The 17,096-nt window shown below is 44.8% G+C and overlaps 1 protein-coding gene across 4 annotated transcripts in view; it reads left to right on the top strand.

Moving 5' to 3' along the window:
• The window catches only part of SLC22A23 (solute carrier family 22 member 23), a 164,293-nt gene that overhangs the window by 115,839 nt on the left and 31,358 nt on the right, over window positions 1–17,096 (top strand). For 3 of the 4 annotated variants that reach the window (XR_012126005.1, XM_073224087.1, XM_073224088.1), the window contains one exon: window positions 2,195–2,363. Coding sequence is in view for 3 of the 4 variants with exons in the window: in XM_073224087.1 (XP_073080188.1) it covers window positions 2,195–2,363 (169 nt within the window). In the remaining variant the exon portion in view is untranslated. Of the gene's footprint in view, window positions 1–2,194; window positions 2,364–17,096 lie in introns of those variants that run through there. The other variant, XM_073224096.1, reaches the window with a different exon arrangement.

Raw genomic sequence — 17,096 nt, 5'->3', positions numbered from 1 at the left:
TTCAGTAATGCTGACCTGTGTACCAGTCACAGCATCTCATTTGCCACAAGGGGAGAGTGGGAAGTCAGGCAATGGATCATTTGCCCGTCAAAGGACAATTGTCCTTGTCATCCACAAACCTAGAGCCTGGTTTGGAAAGTTGCCTTGTGATCCGCTGTGGGATAGAGCACAGTGTAGACTTGTGGGTGGGGTTAGGCATCCTAAAAGGGGTCTTTAGTAAAAAAAAATGTAATCATAGATATTTTCTTACTTACTGTTGCAAAAAATTAAAGAGAGACAGTGAAGCAGGAAACTGCAAGCTCTATGTAGTGCCCATTGTACCAGCAAGCCCGTTGACATGAAGCCGTCATGCTGTTTTGATGTTATCTCTGTGACATGGTGTAAAGCTTACCTGGGTGGTCAAGTGCTGACTCTTCTCTCTGACACTAGCATGTGCCCAGCCTCAGCTCCCTGAACTTACCTTGGCGACTGCAGACTTCTGGTTTCCATAGGAGCAAATCTGTGTATGAGCTTAATAAGTGAAAACTAGAACCTGTAACTGTTAGTCTTTTATAAAACGACCCTGATCTCTATTAATTTCAAGAGCTGAAATGCCAGGCCTGGGGTGAATACCTCAGCCCCAAGAGGAAGTGATCTTTTGAGTGAACCTGACCTGTGCATTGAAAAGAAAGACATCATAGCAAATGGCCATTGAGGGGTGCTTAATCCTGTTTCCTTAATTAAATGGCAAAACAGTTCTTTATAAGCTGTGTTCAGTGAGGCCAGGTTTCTCTGCCACTCACCAGTGCCTATGATGATGACCTGCTTATTTGTGGCAAAGCAGGGATGGAAATTCTGATGACTTTATTATTCTTTTCCTGCAGATAAGCGGATGTAGATACTAACTGGCATGCTGCCCTGTCCCTTTTAGGGCTGATTCCATTCTTGTGGCCAAGTACATTTTCTCTGTCTCACCTCTGATCTGCTCCCCTCCTGACTGCCTTTCTACCTCTTACCTCTGCTCTGGTCTCTACAGAAAGGCTGTAGCAATTGACCTGCATACAGTCTCCAGATACAGAGGCACGAAAAGTATTCTCCTGAGGGTCCTCCTCCTTTTTTAAAAAATAATTCTAACCACATTAAAAAAAAAAAAGACAAGCTTTAGGAAATACTGCAAACTGTAGAAAAAGAATAGCAAACAAACTTACATGCTCTATACGTAGAAAAAGTGTGTAAAACCCAGCCATATTTTCCAGTATTAAGGACCCTTATTGTAGGAATCCATGCAGTAGATATGTATTAGTTGTTAGTTGCGTGCTACAGTTTAGGGTTTTGCAACCATCTTTTTCATTCAAGATCAGATTAAGAGCATAGATTCTTGCAAACAGCGGGGACTATGTTGTCCTTCCATTCTGCTGATGTTTATCAAAGGCAGACACTGGTTTGGTTTTGAAGCTCTGAGGATGAATCAGATGTGCCCCGGCCAGGGGAGCCATCTACCTAATAGGAACAGAGAGAGGCATGCTCAGCACACCCAGGTCAGAGTGGGCAGCAGAATTCCAATACCCAGGAGGAACTCCCCGCAAGATCATGACTGCATGATCCGGTCTCCTTTATTGATAGGTTTTTGTCTTGTTCAAATAGATAAGCTGCAGTGCCACTCGGCCTGCCTTGGCCTCACAGCGTGAGGAGGTTGCCTGGAATGCAGAGTTCCCAGGAGCACTGGAGTCAGAGCCAGAAGGAAACAGGGATGGGGCAGGTGGGTGGGAGCAGATGGGCATTCCTGGTGCCTCAGTCAGAGGTTGAAAGGGTCCCATAGCACAGCATCACAGATGGAGGGGAAAGCCAACCCACAACAAGCTCAGGGCCATCTGGAGGGCCGAGGCGGTGCAAACAACTTGGTGCCCTTATCCCCCTATGAAGCAGCCATCCCTGCTTTCTGGGCTAGGCGGCTTTGAATTACAGCATTCTTTTGCTCTGTTGTGACCTTGAGCAAGGATTGTGCTCCCTTCGCAGTTGAGGCTTTAGCTCATCCAGCTGTAAAAACGAGAATCTCAGCATTGACATACCCTGCAGGGCTCCCATGGCCACCAGCAAATCAAAACAACTTTCCAGTTCTTGGTGGGTTGAAAAGTGCACTGGCCCTGGTGCACCCATTGCTCTCCTGGGCCATGGGCAAGACACTCATGTCTTTCTTGTACCCTCTGTGTTCCAGGAATAGAGCTGTGTCCCCCCGGAAAACGGTTCATGATCACGATGGTGGCGAGCTTCGTGGCCATGGCAGGCCAGTTCCTCATGCCCGGGCTGGCCGTGCTGTGCCGGGACTGGCAGGTCCTCCAGGCCCTCATCATCTGCCCCTTCCTGCTCATGCTGCTCTATTGGTCGTGAGTATCTCCCCACCCCCACCCACCCTGCAGGCTTTGCCGCCTGACGCATCTGCCAGTGCCTTCGAAGCACTGACCTGGACCCTGCAGTCCCCAACCTTCCTGGGAGCTTCAGCTTGTGTTTATTTGTGAGAGAATTCTCCTCTCCTTTTTTTTAAGTTCATTTTTTAAATGTTTTATCTTGGGAAATGTTCAAACATGCACAAAAGTAGATAGAAGAGTGAAATGAGCCCCCTGGGGGCCCTTCCGCCAGCAACAGGAACCGGCCCTCCATCAGCAGGGATTGCCACCTGCTCGCTGGGGTATTGGCGTGATTTTTATGAATGAATTTGCAAGGAGAGGATTCTGGTGTTGGGAGAGGGAAATACTGAGATGTCTGCAGTGATTTAGAAAAGCCCCCTTATGCCCCCTAGATTAGGGATGGGCAAACTGCAGCCCGTGGGCCAAATCCAGCCTGCCCGCTCTTCCGGGAGGTGCAGTCTCGCTGGAGCACAGCCAGCTGCTTTCCTGCTGCGTGGCCGAGCTGAGTAAGTGCGCAGAAACCATGTGGCCTACAAAGCTGGAAATGTTTCCTATCTGGGCCCTTACAGAAAATGTTTGCCCTACCCTCTGCTAGAGGAGTCCAAGCAAACTTCAGAGCTGTGTATGACTTCCAGTGTTTGGCTTGCTAACTTGAGGATAAAAAAAAAAACAACTAAACACACTGGTCTACTAGATTTTTCAAACTCCCCAGGGGATTAATATTTAGCCAAGGTTGAAAGCCACAGCTCTTGGATAGAAGAAGTTTAGGAAAACAATGAGCGTTCTGCCCCTCTTTAAAAACAGCTCTTTTCCTCTTTTCCCTTTCCCCCCATCCCCTCTCCGTACAAACTCTCTCACTTCTCCTGCAAACACAGGATAATCGAGTATAGATCTTACATACTTAGTCACCAATGAAAACCAAATTTCTGGCAAGAAGTCAGTCAATTGTGTCATAGCTTTCAGTGTTCCCTGGAGCAGAGAAGGCCCTCTAGGAGGCCTCCTCTTCTCAGGTGCCCCCTTTCCCTTAGCCACGCCGGGCAGGGAAGCCTGTGCTCTTGACGGGCACTCACTGCTGCATGGCAAATGGTTACAGGGCCCTGAGGGTTGGGGCAGAGGGTGGCTGGCTGCACGGCTGCTGTGGAGAGCTGGTGCCTGCACTGGAGGTGTGCAGGTGCTGCGCAAAGAGGGCTGGTTTGAGGTGTGTTCTGGAAGGGCCCCAGTAAGAGTTGCTGGTAGACCTGCTGTTGCCCGTGTGGGGCAGAGAATGAGCAATGGTTCAGGGTTGGGTGTCTCCCGAGGTGGCAGAATGTGCTCTCTGACATATGTGGGCCCAGCGAGGAAATGGAGCATAATGCCCTGTCCTGAGGGAGAGCTTTGGGACATTTTTGGTCTTGAAGGCAGTGGAGGAGCCACTGTGAAAAGCTTGGAGACTTGGTTGAAACCACAGCCTGTTCAAACTTTGGATTTATTATTATGCAGGTATGGTGGGGCCAACGGAGAAGGAGATGCAGCTATTAAAAAGATAATTCAGTACAGCTCCTAAGAAGAGGGGGCATGCCATGCCAGGGGGGGCCAACAGGGACTGACAGGCAAGCACCAGGGTCAGTCAGGAGGCAGAGGGAGGCACTGACATGGAGAATAGCCTTTACTGTGGTTTTCCTAGGGGAAGGAAGAGGTGAGGCCAGGGAAGCAGGTACAGGGAAGCAGGCTCAGGATTGGCCGGTTTCAATAATTCAGTGACCCTGGGGCACACAGGCCACCCCTGGTTGTCTGGTACCTGGCCCTGGGGGTTAGGCAGGTGGACGGACAGTGGCCAGGTTTGAGAGCTCATGGAGGAGAGAGGGTAGACTGTGGACTTGCTGGTCGCTATGTGAAAGGCACTCGCAGGTTGGTTGTTTTCTGTCATTAGCCACTGGCTAGTCCTGAGAGAGGCAGTCTTCACTCCCGGAAACATCAGAAATTGCAGGAAATAAAAAGGCATGATTAGTTCACAGCCCTATGGTTATGGGATGTTCTAGAATGAAGGCCTGGAGCTGGAAAAGCCAGCCAGGAAGAGGTGACAGCAGCAGGAGGACTGGACAGGGTTTGGCAGGGGGTATGTGAGTACAGGTGGATTCTGACGATGGTGACTGATTTGTGCCCTAACTAGTGGAGCCAAGATAAGAGATTCATGTCATTGCACAAGCTGCCTGTCATGACTCATGACTTCCAGGTCCAGGCAGGACCAGCTGCTGTTTTCCTGTGGGCTTTAGGTAAAGGAGGAGCTTCAAGAAGCGAAGTGGCCGAAGAGAACATAAACTGCGCTCGCTTGCATGCTGGTACATTCCATGCTTTGCAGAGCCCAGTGTCGGCACGTCAGCGTGAAGCAAGAATAGAAGAGAGAATACTGTGAATGTTTTTACCTGAACATACATGCTGCAAGAGGGAGCGGGTAATTCCATTTGTGGTTGCCGGTGGCTGCAGCTGAGACCACGCTGCCTTTGTGCCATGGGACCCGGGGACCAGGCAGAAGTGCTTGCGTTCTCGGCATCGGTTACCACTCAGGAAAGGGAACAGGGCTTCAGTGCTAACCTAGCAGGAGGTCAGACTGACCCATCCTTTTGTCAGAATATATGTGCAATTCTTCCAGCTCACAGAAAACAGAGGAGGAGGAAAAGATTCACGATCCAAAATAACAGAGGAAGGAAGAATCTAAGAGAAACTCCGCTTAGATCTGCGGGCAGTGGCAGGAAGTGCCAAAATGGAGAAGGTGGCCGCTGCTTTCTAACCGTACAGATCATGCAAATGCTGTCCCTTCTAGGCGGCTGCAGCCTGCTCCAGGGCACGCAGCTTGGTGACAGTGCCCCCCGGAGCCAGGAGCCCTTGTGCAAGACACAGTCTAGGTCCCTGTTTTTAGGGTCCAGATTTGTGTTAAGTTAGAACATCTAAGAAAACTGCAGGGTAAAAGTCAGGAAGGTGATCCATGGAACAGGGTGTCAGGTTTTCTGGGCGGAGCTCACGGCTGAGGAATGACACAGGAGTGAGGAGGCCATGGGAAAGCCGGCCGTGGGGCATCTGTCTACAGTATTTAGAGGAAACGAGGAGAAATAGAAGATCCAAATGATGATGAAGATGTTTGTGCCGCTCTCCCAAGGTGTGGGTACACGCCGTCCCCACTTCTTACAGTGTAACTGAGGGTGCTGAGCTCCTGTGAGTATTTATGAAAACAAGTATGTGCTGGGGGACAGTCTTGATGCAAGGTCACTGAGGTCCCCAATGAGGTTCCTCATTGCAACCTGACAGCATCTGTCCTCTTTCAAGCAGTGTTTGCATCAGGGTGTCATTGTAAACATGGCAGATACATCCTGCCTCTTGGAACAGCTCAGCAGGGAAGATGTAAAACTCATTGTTGGTATTATGTCTTGTGCCTCTTTTGAGGCAGATGTGCTGTGACGTATGCTGACTTGAGCATGTTTTAAAATTTTAGGGATACGCTTTACCCGAGATCAGCTGCAGGCTTCCATGCATGAGGCTACATTAGCCATAATACTCTTGGACTAGGTAGGAACAGGTAGTTGGAGGGATTATTCCTGTTTTTAGCTGGGAAACCAGGGCATCAAAAAGCTCTACCATAACACTCAGAAGTATGGAAAAGTCATTCAAAACTGGTTTTTGAGCTTCAGGAGTTCTCAAAGTGTGGCCCCTTGGACCAGCATCCTCACCACCATCTGGAAACTTGTTCATTCCTAATTCTCAGACGGCAGGCCAGGCTTATTGAGTCAGAACGTGGGGGATTTAAGAAACCCATGCTCTGTGGTTTCAGAAGCCCTTCAAGGTTGCTGATTTGCACTTAAGTTCGAGACGTGCTAGGCACCATAGAAGAGAAAGCCGGACGTCCTGCGTATGGAACAAGGGACTGGGTACTCTTTGAGACTTGAGTCGGCTGTGGAGAATATGCACTTCTCGTAAGAAGAGCTTCTGAAATGAAAGAGGTGCCATCCTTGAGAGTCAGTGAGAGATCGTGCAGGACCCGGCTCCCAGTCCCGTTCCATGTGCAGAGCAAAGTTGCCTTGATCCTCTCAGACAAGAAGAAGGAATAGGTATTCCTGGAACTGATGAAAGAAGGCAAAAATATCTCAGTACATCTAGCTATTTCGTCTGCCCTCTGAGAAACATAAACCTGTACCCATTTATATTGTGAAGTCTTAAATTACACCCAGTGATTGAGGTTAATGGGAGGGAAAGGTTTCTCCCCCTTCTTTACCTGTCCTCCAAGTGGGCAGCAGGGGAACATTTTTTTTGCTCAGACGTGTCCCCACACCCCTGCAGCAATGCGTGGGGGTGGTTTTCTTTGACTCTAGGACTTCGAACCAAGTGCCTAGTTAGGAAGGATCCCCATCTTGGACTTGCCTAATGTATATTCACCTGAACTGCTTCAAGAAGGAACAGAGATGACGTTCAATGTGTGTGAAGATGGTGAATTACTAACTGTACTTTGTTCCGCTGGAATTTCATTCTGACCAAGAGAAAAATGCTGTTGGCAATCAGCATGATCATCAAATGCATCTGGGAAAGCATAAAGAAGAAGATAAACCATACGGGAAATGATGAGGAAATCAGAGAAAGATCGAGCCACACTGTGTAACATGGGGGAGTAAGTAATAGTGTCCACTCTCCGAGTGCAAGATCCACCTTGACACAGAGGGAATTAGGGCGTGCTGTCACAAGGAACTCACCAGGCAGAGGCGGAAGATGATTGAAACCCTTAGCAGGACAGGTATGTGCCAAAGGGATTTAAATTTTTTATATTTCAAGAAAAAAAATCCATTGTAAAACATTTAAATGGCCTCCGGTTAGGTAAATATCCAACACAGCAACAAAATTTACTTGCAGCTCCAGTATATAAAGGGTCCTAAATATTGGAATCTTTCAACTATCATCAGAAATACTTTGGCCAACACGATGCTAATTTTTAACATTTCCTGAGCATTTACTCTTGAGGAAGGCACTGACTGCTAAGACCCTCCCATAACTTAACCTCTTTAATCTTCCCAAAGACTCAAGTACAGATGGAGAAACTGAGGCTAAGAGAGATTTCCACAACACGATTACCACCCCTGAGCCAGGATGTGGGGCCGGGGACCGGAAATCAGCAGGTGACTCCAGAGCAGCCTCTCAGCTCGGCCCCAGGGACTGGGTGCCGAAATGCTGGGCGGAGGGCCAACCCTGGGCCACCAGAGCAGTGTGAGTTGGCACAGAGCCCTGCTCCACACCCAGGGGGACTTTTCTAGTTCCTCTTTATTTAGTATACTATTTACATTTACAAAAACACTTCTGAAAGTCACTTGGGGTATCAGCACCTTCCCCAAAGAAAGCTCAATAAAAATGTAAGTGAATGAATTAATTCTGCTTCTTGTCATTGTTGAAATGGTTTAAAGACCCTTTAAAATGTATATATTAATATATTAATAATATAGAAAAATTAGTTAATAAATTACTAATATTTTAAATTTATATATTAACATACAGTTTTTCATTCCCATGGTTATCAACCTTTTTTTTCTTGTCCACACACACTGGAAGGCCATAACACTTCCTCCATCGAAAACCATTGTATTTCAAAACGCCACATTATGCAAATATTGTTACCGGTAAAATGAGGGCTGCAGGGTTCCCTGCACTCCAGGAGGGGAGTTAATTCCGTCATTGCAACAATTAAGTCACCCAGGAAAATGCCTCAAAGAAAAGTGAATCATAAAAGACAAATCACCCCTGGGAGCATGAGTATATGTGCGCAAATTATTTTTACAGGTTATCAAACACTTAATTTGGGGAGGTTTACAGGAAACTTTAAGGAAACAATGTTTTTAGTCAAATCCTGTTTGTGTAAAAATTCACTAAATGGGGGCAAGACTAGGTAATATTGACAAGGTAATACTGACAAAATGTATAAGTAAAATGGTAGCCTGCATTTCAGCTTGTAAAATTTGAATCAGCAATTAAAAGTGAGGTCAAAATGTTCTCTAAATTGGTGTTTTGAGTTTTGCTGAGGGCATGGAATTTTAGGGAGCCCCCAGGCAAGAGGCTGCCCCATTTCTAACCTCTGAGTATGCAGAGATTATGTAAGATGATAGGAACCCCTGTGATCAACAAAGCTACTTCCCCGTGGAAGCAGAGAGAGACCCGTAGGAGTGGGGACAGAAACGCTGAGAGCTCTAGCAGAGGGTTGGGCTCTGCTCTGCAGGCTGGTGTTCCAACTCCAGGGCCACTGCTTTGTCCTCACTGTCCCCATGCTTGGAATGTGTGCCAACATTCTGTCTCTCTATATTGCCTCCACTGCCCACCTGAGGAATCTGGGGCTTGCTTAGGGCCAGATTGAGGATCACTGAGCCTCAAAACCAGGCAGACCCCAGGGAGCCAGTGTGTGTATGTGTGCATACATGCGTGCAGTTGTGTGTTTTGGGGACAAGCTGTTGTCCGCTGGCAGAAATCAAGTAGTGGTCCTTTAGTGATAGGTGTCTGGTGAGAGCTGTTAAGCGGTTGCCCATTGGTAGCTGGCAGAAGTTCACATGCATAGATAGATACAAGGGGCCCAGCCCCCCATCAGTTGGCCTTAGGGACTCTGGCAAAACACAATGCCAGTACCACAAGAAATGGGAGTTCTGGACAGGCGATCAGGATGACCTTGCTCGACCACTGGGATTTTGTAACAAGTTGGAACTGTGTCTGTGGAGTTGGGAGAGGTGAGCATGGTAATGGCAAGAAGCCACTTTCCAGAACCAGGTGTGCATTCGGGGTGGAACCAGCAGGGGCCAGCTAATGATGAGTTAGTGTGTGCGCAGCCTCCACGGGCTCCTTATCATCCTGCTGGGGAACAAGGTTGGAGCCGGCGGGACCAGAGCGGCTGCCTCTTGGGCAGGGTATTGATTGGACTCCCGAGACTGGCTGCCAACCCACAGCTGCCAATGAAGTTCCAGTTAGAGGTGATGGCAGCATAAACCCTTTGTTCCACTGCCCACTGCTTTCCTCAAATTGTTTTTCAATATCATATTAAAAGTTTTTTTATTTTATTATTTACTTTCATTAAGGTATAGTCAATATATAATATGATATCAGTTTCAGGCATATAACATAGTGATTCAACAATTACATACATTAGTAAATACCATGTTAAGTGTAGTTACCACCTGTCACCATACAAAGTTACTACAATATTATTAACTGTATTCCCTGTACTCTACTTTCATCTCTGTGACTAATTTATTTTATTACTGCAAGTGTGTCCCTCTTGATCTCCACCTATTTCACCCCTTCTCTACACTCCTCCCCCATGGCAATCACTAGTTCTCCGTATTTATGAGTGTATTTGTGTTTTGTTTGTTTATCCATTTGTTTCATTTTTTAGATTCCACATATGAGTGAAATCATATGGTATTTGTCTTTCTCTTATTTCACTTAGCATAATACCCTCTAGATCCATCATGTTGTCACAAATGGAGAGCTTTCTTTCTTTTTTATGCTCAGTAGTACTCAGCTGTATGTATGTACATCTTCTTTATCCATTCATCTATCAACAGACACTTCAGGTGCTCCCGTATCTTGGCTGTTGCAAATAATTCTGCAATAAACATAAGGGTGTATATATCTTTTTGAATTCGTGATTTTGTTTTCTTTGAGTGAATTCCCTGAAGTAGAATGACTAGGTAATTTGGCTTTTCTATTTTTAATTTTTTGAGGAACCTCCATATTGTTTTCCATACTGGCTGCAACAATTTGCAGTCCCACCAACAGTGTAGGAGGGTTCCTTTTTCTCCATATTCTCATCAATACTTGTTATTTCTTGTGTTTTTGATGCTAGCCATTCTGACTGGTGTGAGGTGATTTCTCCTTGTGGTTTTGATTTGCATTCCCTGATGATTAGTGATGTGGAGCATCTTTTAATATGTCAATTGGCCATCTGTGTCTTCTTTGGAAAAATGTCTATTCAGATCCTCTGCCCATTTTTAATTCAGATTCTTTGTTTTCTTGGTGTTGAATTATATGAGTTCTTTATATATTTTGGATGTTAGTCTATTTTCAGATACGTCATTTACAAACATATTCTCCAATTCAGTACATTGCCTTTTCATTTTTTTGATGGTTTCCTTTGCTGTGCAGAAGCTTTTTAGTTTGATGTAGTCCCATTTGCTTATTTTTGTTTTTGTTTCCCTTGCCTGGGGAGACATATCTAGAAAAAAATTACCAATGCCAGTGTTCAAGAGTTTACTGCCTAAAGTTTCTTCTAGGACTTTTATGGTTTCAGGACTTACATTTAGGTGTTTAATCCATCTCAAGTTTATTTTCATGTATTATATAAGATGGTCGTCCAGTTTCATTCTCTTCCATCTAGCTGTCCAGTTTTCCCAACACCACTTATTACAGAGACTGTCTTTCTCCAATTGTATATCTTTGCCTCTCCTTTGTCATATGTTACTTGACCATGTAAATGTGAATTTATTCCCAGGCTCTCCATTCTTTTCCATTGACCTATGTGTCTATTTTTGTGCTAGTACCATACTGCTTTGATTATTATTATCTCTGTAACCTAGTTAGAGATCAGAGTGTGTGACAGCTTCAGTTTCATTCTTGCTTAGGATTGGTTTGGCCTATGGGGTCTTTTGTGGGTATGTATAAATTTTAGGATTATTTTCTCTAATTCTGTGAAAAATGACATTAACATTTTGATAGGGACTGTATTGAATCTGTAGATCGCTTTGGATAGTAGGGCCATTTTAACAATATTAATTCTTCCTATACGTGATCATAGGATATCTTTCCATTTATTTGTGTTGTCTTCAGTTTCTTTCATCGGTGCCTTATAGTTTTCAGTGTACAGATCTTTAACTTCTTGGTTAAACTTATTCCTAGGTATTTAATTCTTTTTGATGCAATGGTAAATGGGTTCATTTTCTTGATTTCTCTTTCTGCTAGCTAATTATTATTATAGAGAAATGCAACAGATTTCTGTATATTTATTTTTTTATCCTGAAACTTTATTGAATTCATTTGTTAGTTATAATAATTTTTTATGTAGTCTTTAGAATTTTCTATATATACTATATCATGTCATCTTCAAGTAGTGACAGCTTTACTTCTTTCTCACCAATTTGGATGCCTTTTATTTATCTGTTTGTTTGTTTGTTTTTCTTGTCTGACAGCTGTGGCTAGGACATCCAGCACAATGTTGAATAAAAGTTGCAAAAGGGGGCATCCTTGTGCTGTTACCGATCTTAGATCTTGTTCCTGAGTATGATGTTAGCTGTGGGTTTGTCATACAGGGCCTTTATTACGTTGAGGTGTGCTCCCTCTGTACCCACTTTGTTATGATCCTTTGTTGAATTTTGTCAAATGGTTTTTCTGCATTTATTGAGATAATCATATGGCTTTGTTATGTTAATGTGTTAAATTGTCAACATCACATTTTTTTAATCATTTGCAAAAATACCAGATTAATACCCCCTACAGCATTATGTTTTGAATACCCTGCACGCCTTATACTTTCTGTGGCCTGATAATTGCTTACTTGTATAAACTAGTATAATGAGGAGAGCACAACGAAGGAGAAAGTAGAGGAAATTAACACACCTACATTCAAAGCTACAGAATATTTTTAGGTGAATTCCAAGTATTCATCTGTTTATAATGTGAACTGAGGAACATTTTTAATTTAACCTCATTGTGACACATTCCGAGTTGCTTGATCTAAAGCCAGTTTCGAAGATATTTTAGATATTGACTTTATTCTGCCTGGCAAAAACCTAAAACAGCATTAGAGTATTAATCCAATACCTTTCTATTATCAGCATTTTGTTTACCTTTCAGAAGAAAGCAACAGTTACCATTAGCCCTTTGAACTATATCTAGACAGAGAAGTTAGTGTCATTCCACCCCCGCACCCCCACCCCCATTCAGATTTGGGGGAAGGAAGGCCTAGAAGGTTAGGTTGGACTTTTGTCCAAAGTCACAAAACTGGTATAAAAGCCCAGGGCTCCTGATACATAGTCTCCCCATGATTTTCCTGAGTGGAAGAATTATGGTGCTAAAGTGCATATCATTTTGAAAAACAATAGAGACATAAAGTTCTGAGTTTATGTAACAGATAAATTAATGGGGTTAAATTGTGAAAGAATTCCTTATTCTACAAAAATATTTACAATAAAAGTTCATTTACCTTAGGAAAGCTTTGGCATTTAACCATCCAGAGCCATTTTTACTTTTTTATGATATTCACCCCTTCTCCTTAAATTACTAAATTTAACTCAAATCATGAACTCAATTTTTGCCTTGAAAAAAAGAGCTAATTCATATCCATTTGGAATCCCCTAAATTGAACCTACTATTTTTTTTTACCCCAAACAGAACCAAAGTTAAAAAAAAAAATCCAAGCAGAAGTTTATCTATTAGAACCAAGCCTATATTTTTATAAGACCTTTGAACCAGAAACTTAAGATGTTCTCCCAACTGGTGTTTATTTCAATTCTAGGCTTTTATATAATTTTTTTGAGAATCTTTTAGAATTTCATAACACTGTGCGATACTTGATAATAATACCCTAAAGTGTCAATAGCTACAATCACCTCTTTAAATAAAAAGCACCCTTAGTACAGTCTAAGACTTTTTCCACATACATATTCAGGGAAACTTCATCTCTACAAAGCCTTTCATGATTCAATTCCCATCAGTCCGCACTTGTGTCTACACTCCGTATGGCATAACCAATCTGATAGATGCTTCTACCCTGTCCTATAAGGTATTTGTTAATTTACATGGTTTTCTCTGCTGGCAGGTTGATAATGCTCAGTATACATGTTTATTCCACGAATGCTGTAATGTTGCATCACGAATGTGAAGTCATTCCTATCTACATGTGTATCACCCTAAAACTAAACGCTTCAGGAAAACAAATGACTTGAGGACTGACTTAATAAAGTGTTAGCAATTGACCTTATTTCCTGTATTTTCCTTGTGAGTAAATGTTCTAGCGTACTAATTTAAAAAGGATAGACATTCATTTAATGTGAGAATTGCCAAGTAGGCATTTTATCAGAGTGAATATTAAATAACTTAGCAAGAAGGCAGCCTAAATAGAATACTCGTCTGTGTCAGATTCTCCAACTGGCAGAAAAAATAGTTGGCTTTATTTGTAAATGTCAAGGAAAAAATAATCAACTTCATGGTATTATGAAGGCTTCACAGTACTGAGTTTTAATTACTAATTCTCTGAGTGGCTGTGCAGGCTACGGAGGCTAAGGTATAAAGCAGATCCATGAATGTAAATCAGGGAAGTGTGAGAAAAGCAAAATGATAGAAAAAGCAGAAATAAAGACAAAGATGGGAAAGTGTATCAGAAGCAACACATTACTATTAAATCATGACGTATCATAGCCTGAAAAGCATGTGGTAAATTGGGGTGGGGCTAAGGAGAAGCACATAGAGTTCTCCTTGTTTGAATCGTGCCACTTTGAGGAACAACCATCTAATAGTATCGATCAGGGAAACACGAAAACTTTTTCAGCTTTTTCTGTCTTGATATAGTAACATCATCTATGCATACCACTGGGAAAATGGTTCCATGTAAATAAATTTTCCATATAACTTCTTAAGAATCAACATTTTATTATAGCTATTTGGTGGGCATCTTTCTAAAATATATTTTCCTTGCTTTTTAGGAAGTATGATAAACATAATGTGATGTGGAGAAACTTACACTCGTCTTAGGCTCTAAAGACCAAGTGTAGGTTTGCCCCTGTCATTAATGTTACTCCCTGGAAGGCATTGTAGGGGCTCAGCTGATCTGTTGTGCACTAAGGGCTGGTTGTGCCAATCAGAGACCCCCTCTGACTCTGCAGTTCATTTTTGTAACATTACCTTTTCCTAGTGAGTTTTCAGAGGGTTTTCATTATGGCATTGGGCATGTGTATGTTACAGTAGTGTGAGCCTTCCCAGGGGTCCATGTGGTCTGAAGTCCTGTGCCCACCTGATCCGGGTCAGAACACCTGTGCTTTCCCAGCTGGGCGCTGTCCCACTGTCACCCCTGAGTCAGCGGGCCCCCTCTCTGTTCCCAGGGGCCTCTCCTCATCCCTGGCTGTGACTTGGGGCTTTCTAGCCTAGAGTTCAGTTGTCTGAGTGAGAGCCTCAGGGTTCTTCTGTGCAGAAAGTCTGTGTTCTCACTACATGGCCTCTGCACCCCTCAGGTTGTTCAGTCAGAGGCCTTTCTGACTTGATTCCTGATTCTTGGCTTTTTGTAGAATGATTGAGACCACAGGGTGAGCGACCTATAGATCCGTGCAGTGGTTTCACATCCGAGTACATGCTGGGAACTGGTGTGGCTCAGGTTGGTCTGACCTTGCTTTAGGGTCCTCAGATCACAAAGATGGTAGTGGGGGTTTTATCCAAGACCTCAGGGTGGAAACCACTGTGCCCAACACTCAGGGGTGAGGGTCTTTGGACTACCAAGTGGGCAAATGTGTGCCAGTATGGAAGGAAGGGAATTTTTTAGAGTAAAATTGCATTTTCCACTGAAAGCAGGGGCAGTGTGTTAGAGCGAAAAAGCACCAAGATACATGGGTAGACAAGTGCCCAGAGCGTGATTTGAAGGATACCCACTGGGGAGAGACAGCCCCTGGTGGGCAAGAGGGAGGCATGGAGCAGAACAGGGGTACCAGGGTCTGGGCAAGAGGTCAGGAGGGATTTTGTCTTCTCTGGAGTATTTTAATTTTTAAGTAGAGAATGGATTTGCTCGACTAAAGTTAGTTTCGTGGCCAATCTTTGCAGTTTCCTGTGCTGTACCCCAGTGCTGACGGTACTCCGGCCTCTGTGGGGGTGGACCAGCTGCTCCAAGCTGGCTCTGGCTGGCCCGCACGGCCCACGCAGCTCCACCGCCAGCGGAGTGGCCGGCAGCCCAGGGTGTGGACGCAAGTTAGATATGGGTATTTCTGTGGTGAAACATCTGCGCCTTAGGAGAGGACTCAAGACCCCACATCCATCAGGTCCCCCTCAGTCTTTCTCCAGGGAGTTCAGGCCAGGACAAGTTCCAGTGCCAACTGAGTTAAATGGAAAGGTTTTTGGATTTCAGAGCCTTTGGCCTCTGGAATTGTGAACAGGGGAGCGTGGACCTTCTAACCACACTGAACGTATTATGGACAAGGACCAGTGCGTCCTTTGCCTCGGGTGAGAGTCCACAGACCTGTGGCCCTCAGCGGGGGTGACGCCAGACTGCTGCTGGCAGTGGGCTTCCTTTGCCCTCACTGTGCTCTGCACTTGCCACGTGGGGTTTGCCACTTGGGCAGGACCAACAGAGACATTTAGTTTGCCCCCAGCCTACGATCTCTTGGGTAAAATTGGGTTCAAGTTCAGCTCTGCCACTTAATAGATGCATAATCTGGGAAGTGTCCTTGAGCTTTCTTTGCTCAGTTTTCCCATCTGTAAAAGAGGGGTAATAGCAATACTACCATATAATGAGTATTACCACATAATACTGCTACCACATAATTCAATAATTCCAGCTTTGGAAACTTCCTGCTCTGCTCCTGTGGGTCCAGGCAACCACTTGCTCCGTGGACCACTTTGTTTTCGCACGGTCACAGCCACTTCTAGGAGCCAACTGCAGAGCTAGCTCCCAGAGACGCCACTGGGGCTTGTACACCTGGTTACCTTAAGCAGTTGCAGGAGTCACCCTCAAGGCCTCCTTGTCAGCATCTACACGTAAGCATGCACCTAGTACACGTGACCTCCAGCTGCCTACCATGCTGTTTTATTTTTGTTGAAAATGATTGATTTCTCTGAAGTTCAGCTACATTCCTGCTAGCTCCTGGGCTGTTGGTGGCTTTCTAATTTGTATGATGTTATAACATTATGTACTTGTCAGGAGAGACTTCATTAAATTCTCTTAATCTGACCACACTGCACATTACCCAAACTACAGCAGCCATCTCTGGCCAGTGGGCCAATGAGTTCTTTATGACTTTGCAGCAAATATAAATACATGGAGAGGATCATAAAGCTCCATATCCAATACGTGTGCCCTTTGGGCTTGTGGCATTCTGGACCAACTGAGGAGGCATCGCTGGAACAGCGCCTTCCAAGCTTCAGTCCCCTGAGCGCCATCTAGGATGCAGGGTTTGTTTCTGTGCCTGTCCACCCAAGCTAAGGATGCGGGCTCCTGAGTCAGACTGCCTGGGTTCAAATCAAGCTCTGTCCACTTAACAGCTCTGAAATCTAGACAATGTGCTTGGATTTCCTGAGTTTTCTCATCTATGAAATGGGAATAATATTAGCAGATACTGAGCTTGAGAGAATTAACTACATGGGAAACATGTAGAAGAGAGTCTGATGATTGTAAGCCCAGTCCTGGGAATGTGGGTTTGCAAGGCTGTTTGCCCCTGGAAACAAAGGCGTGCGGCTAACAGAAGTCCACCCAAAGCTTCTGGGGGAGCACTCGCTCTTTCTTTAGGTTCATTCTGCTTGGAGGGCTGCTAGACTCCACAAGGCTCAGGACCCTCCATTGCCTGGGCCTCGCCCGCCTCCCGCCTCCTCGTCTCCTCTTATCTCGTAACTGGCATCCTGTTTTACCAGCGTGCAGCCCCCTAGCCCAGCATGCTGGCTCATGGCTCTCTGCCTCCTCCCTGGGTCCTGTCCCCACAGACCCCCCCATGCGTGCTGTGTCTGAGTGACACCTGCTCATCCCCCAAGACA

The sequence above is a fragment of the Manis javanica genome, chromosome 16 (assembly GCF_040802235.1).
Source record: "Manis javanica isolate MJ-LG chromosome 16, MJ_LKY, whole genome shotgun sequence".
NCBI classification, from domain to species: domain Eukaryota; kingdom Metazoa; phylum Chordata; class Mammalia; order Pholidota; family Manidae; genus Manis; species Manis javanica.
Note: the sequence above shows the minus strand (reverse complement) of the source record. Positions and strands in the feature narration are given on the sequence as shown.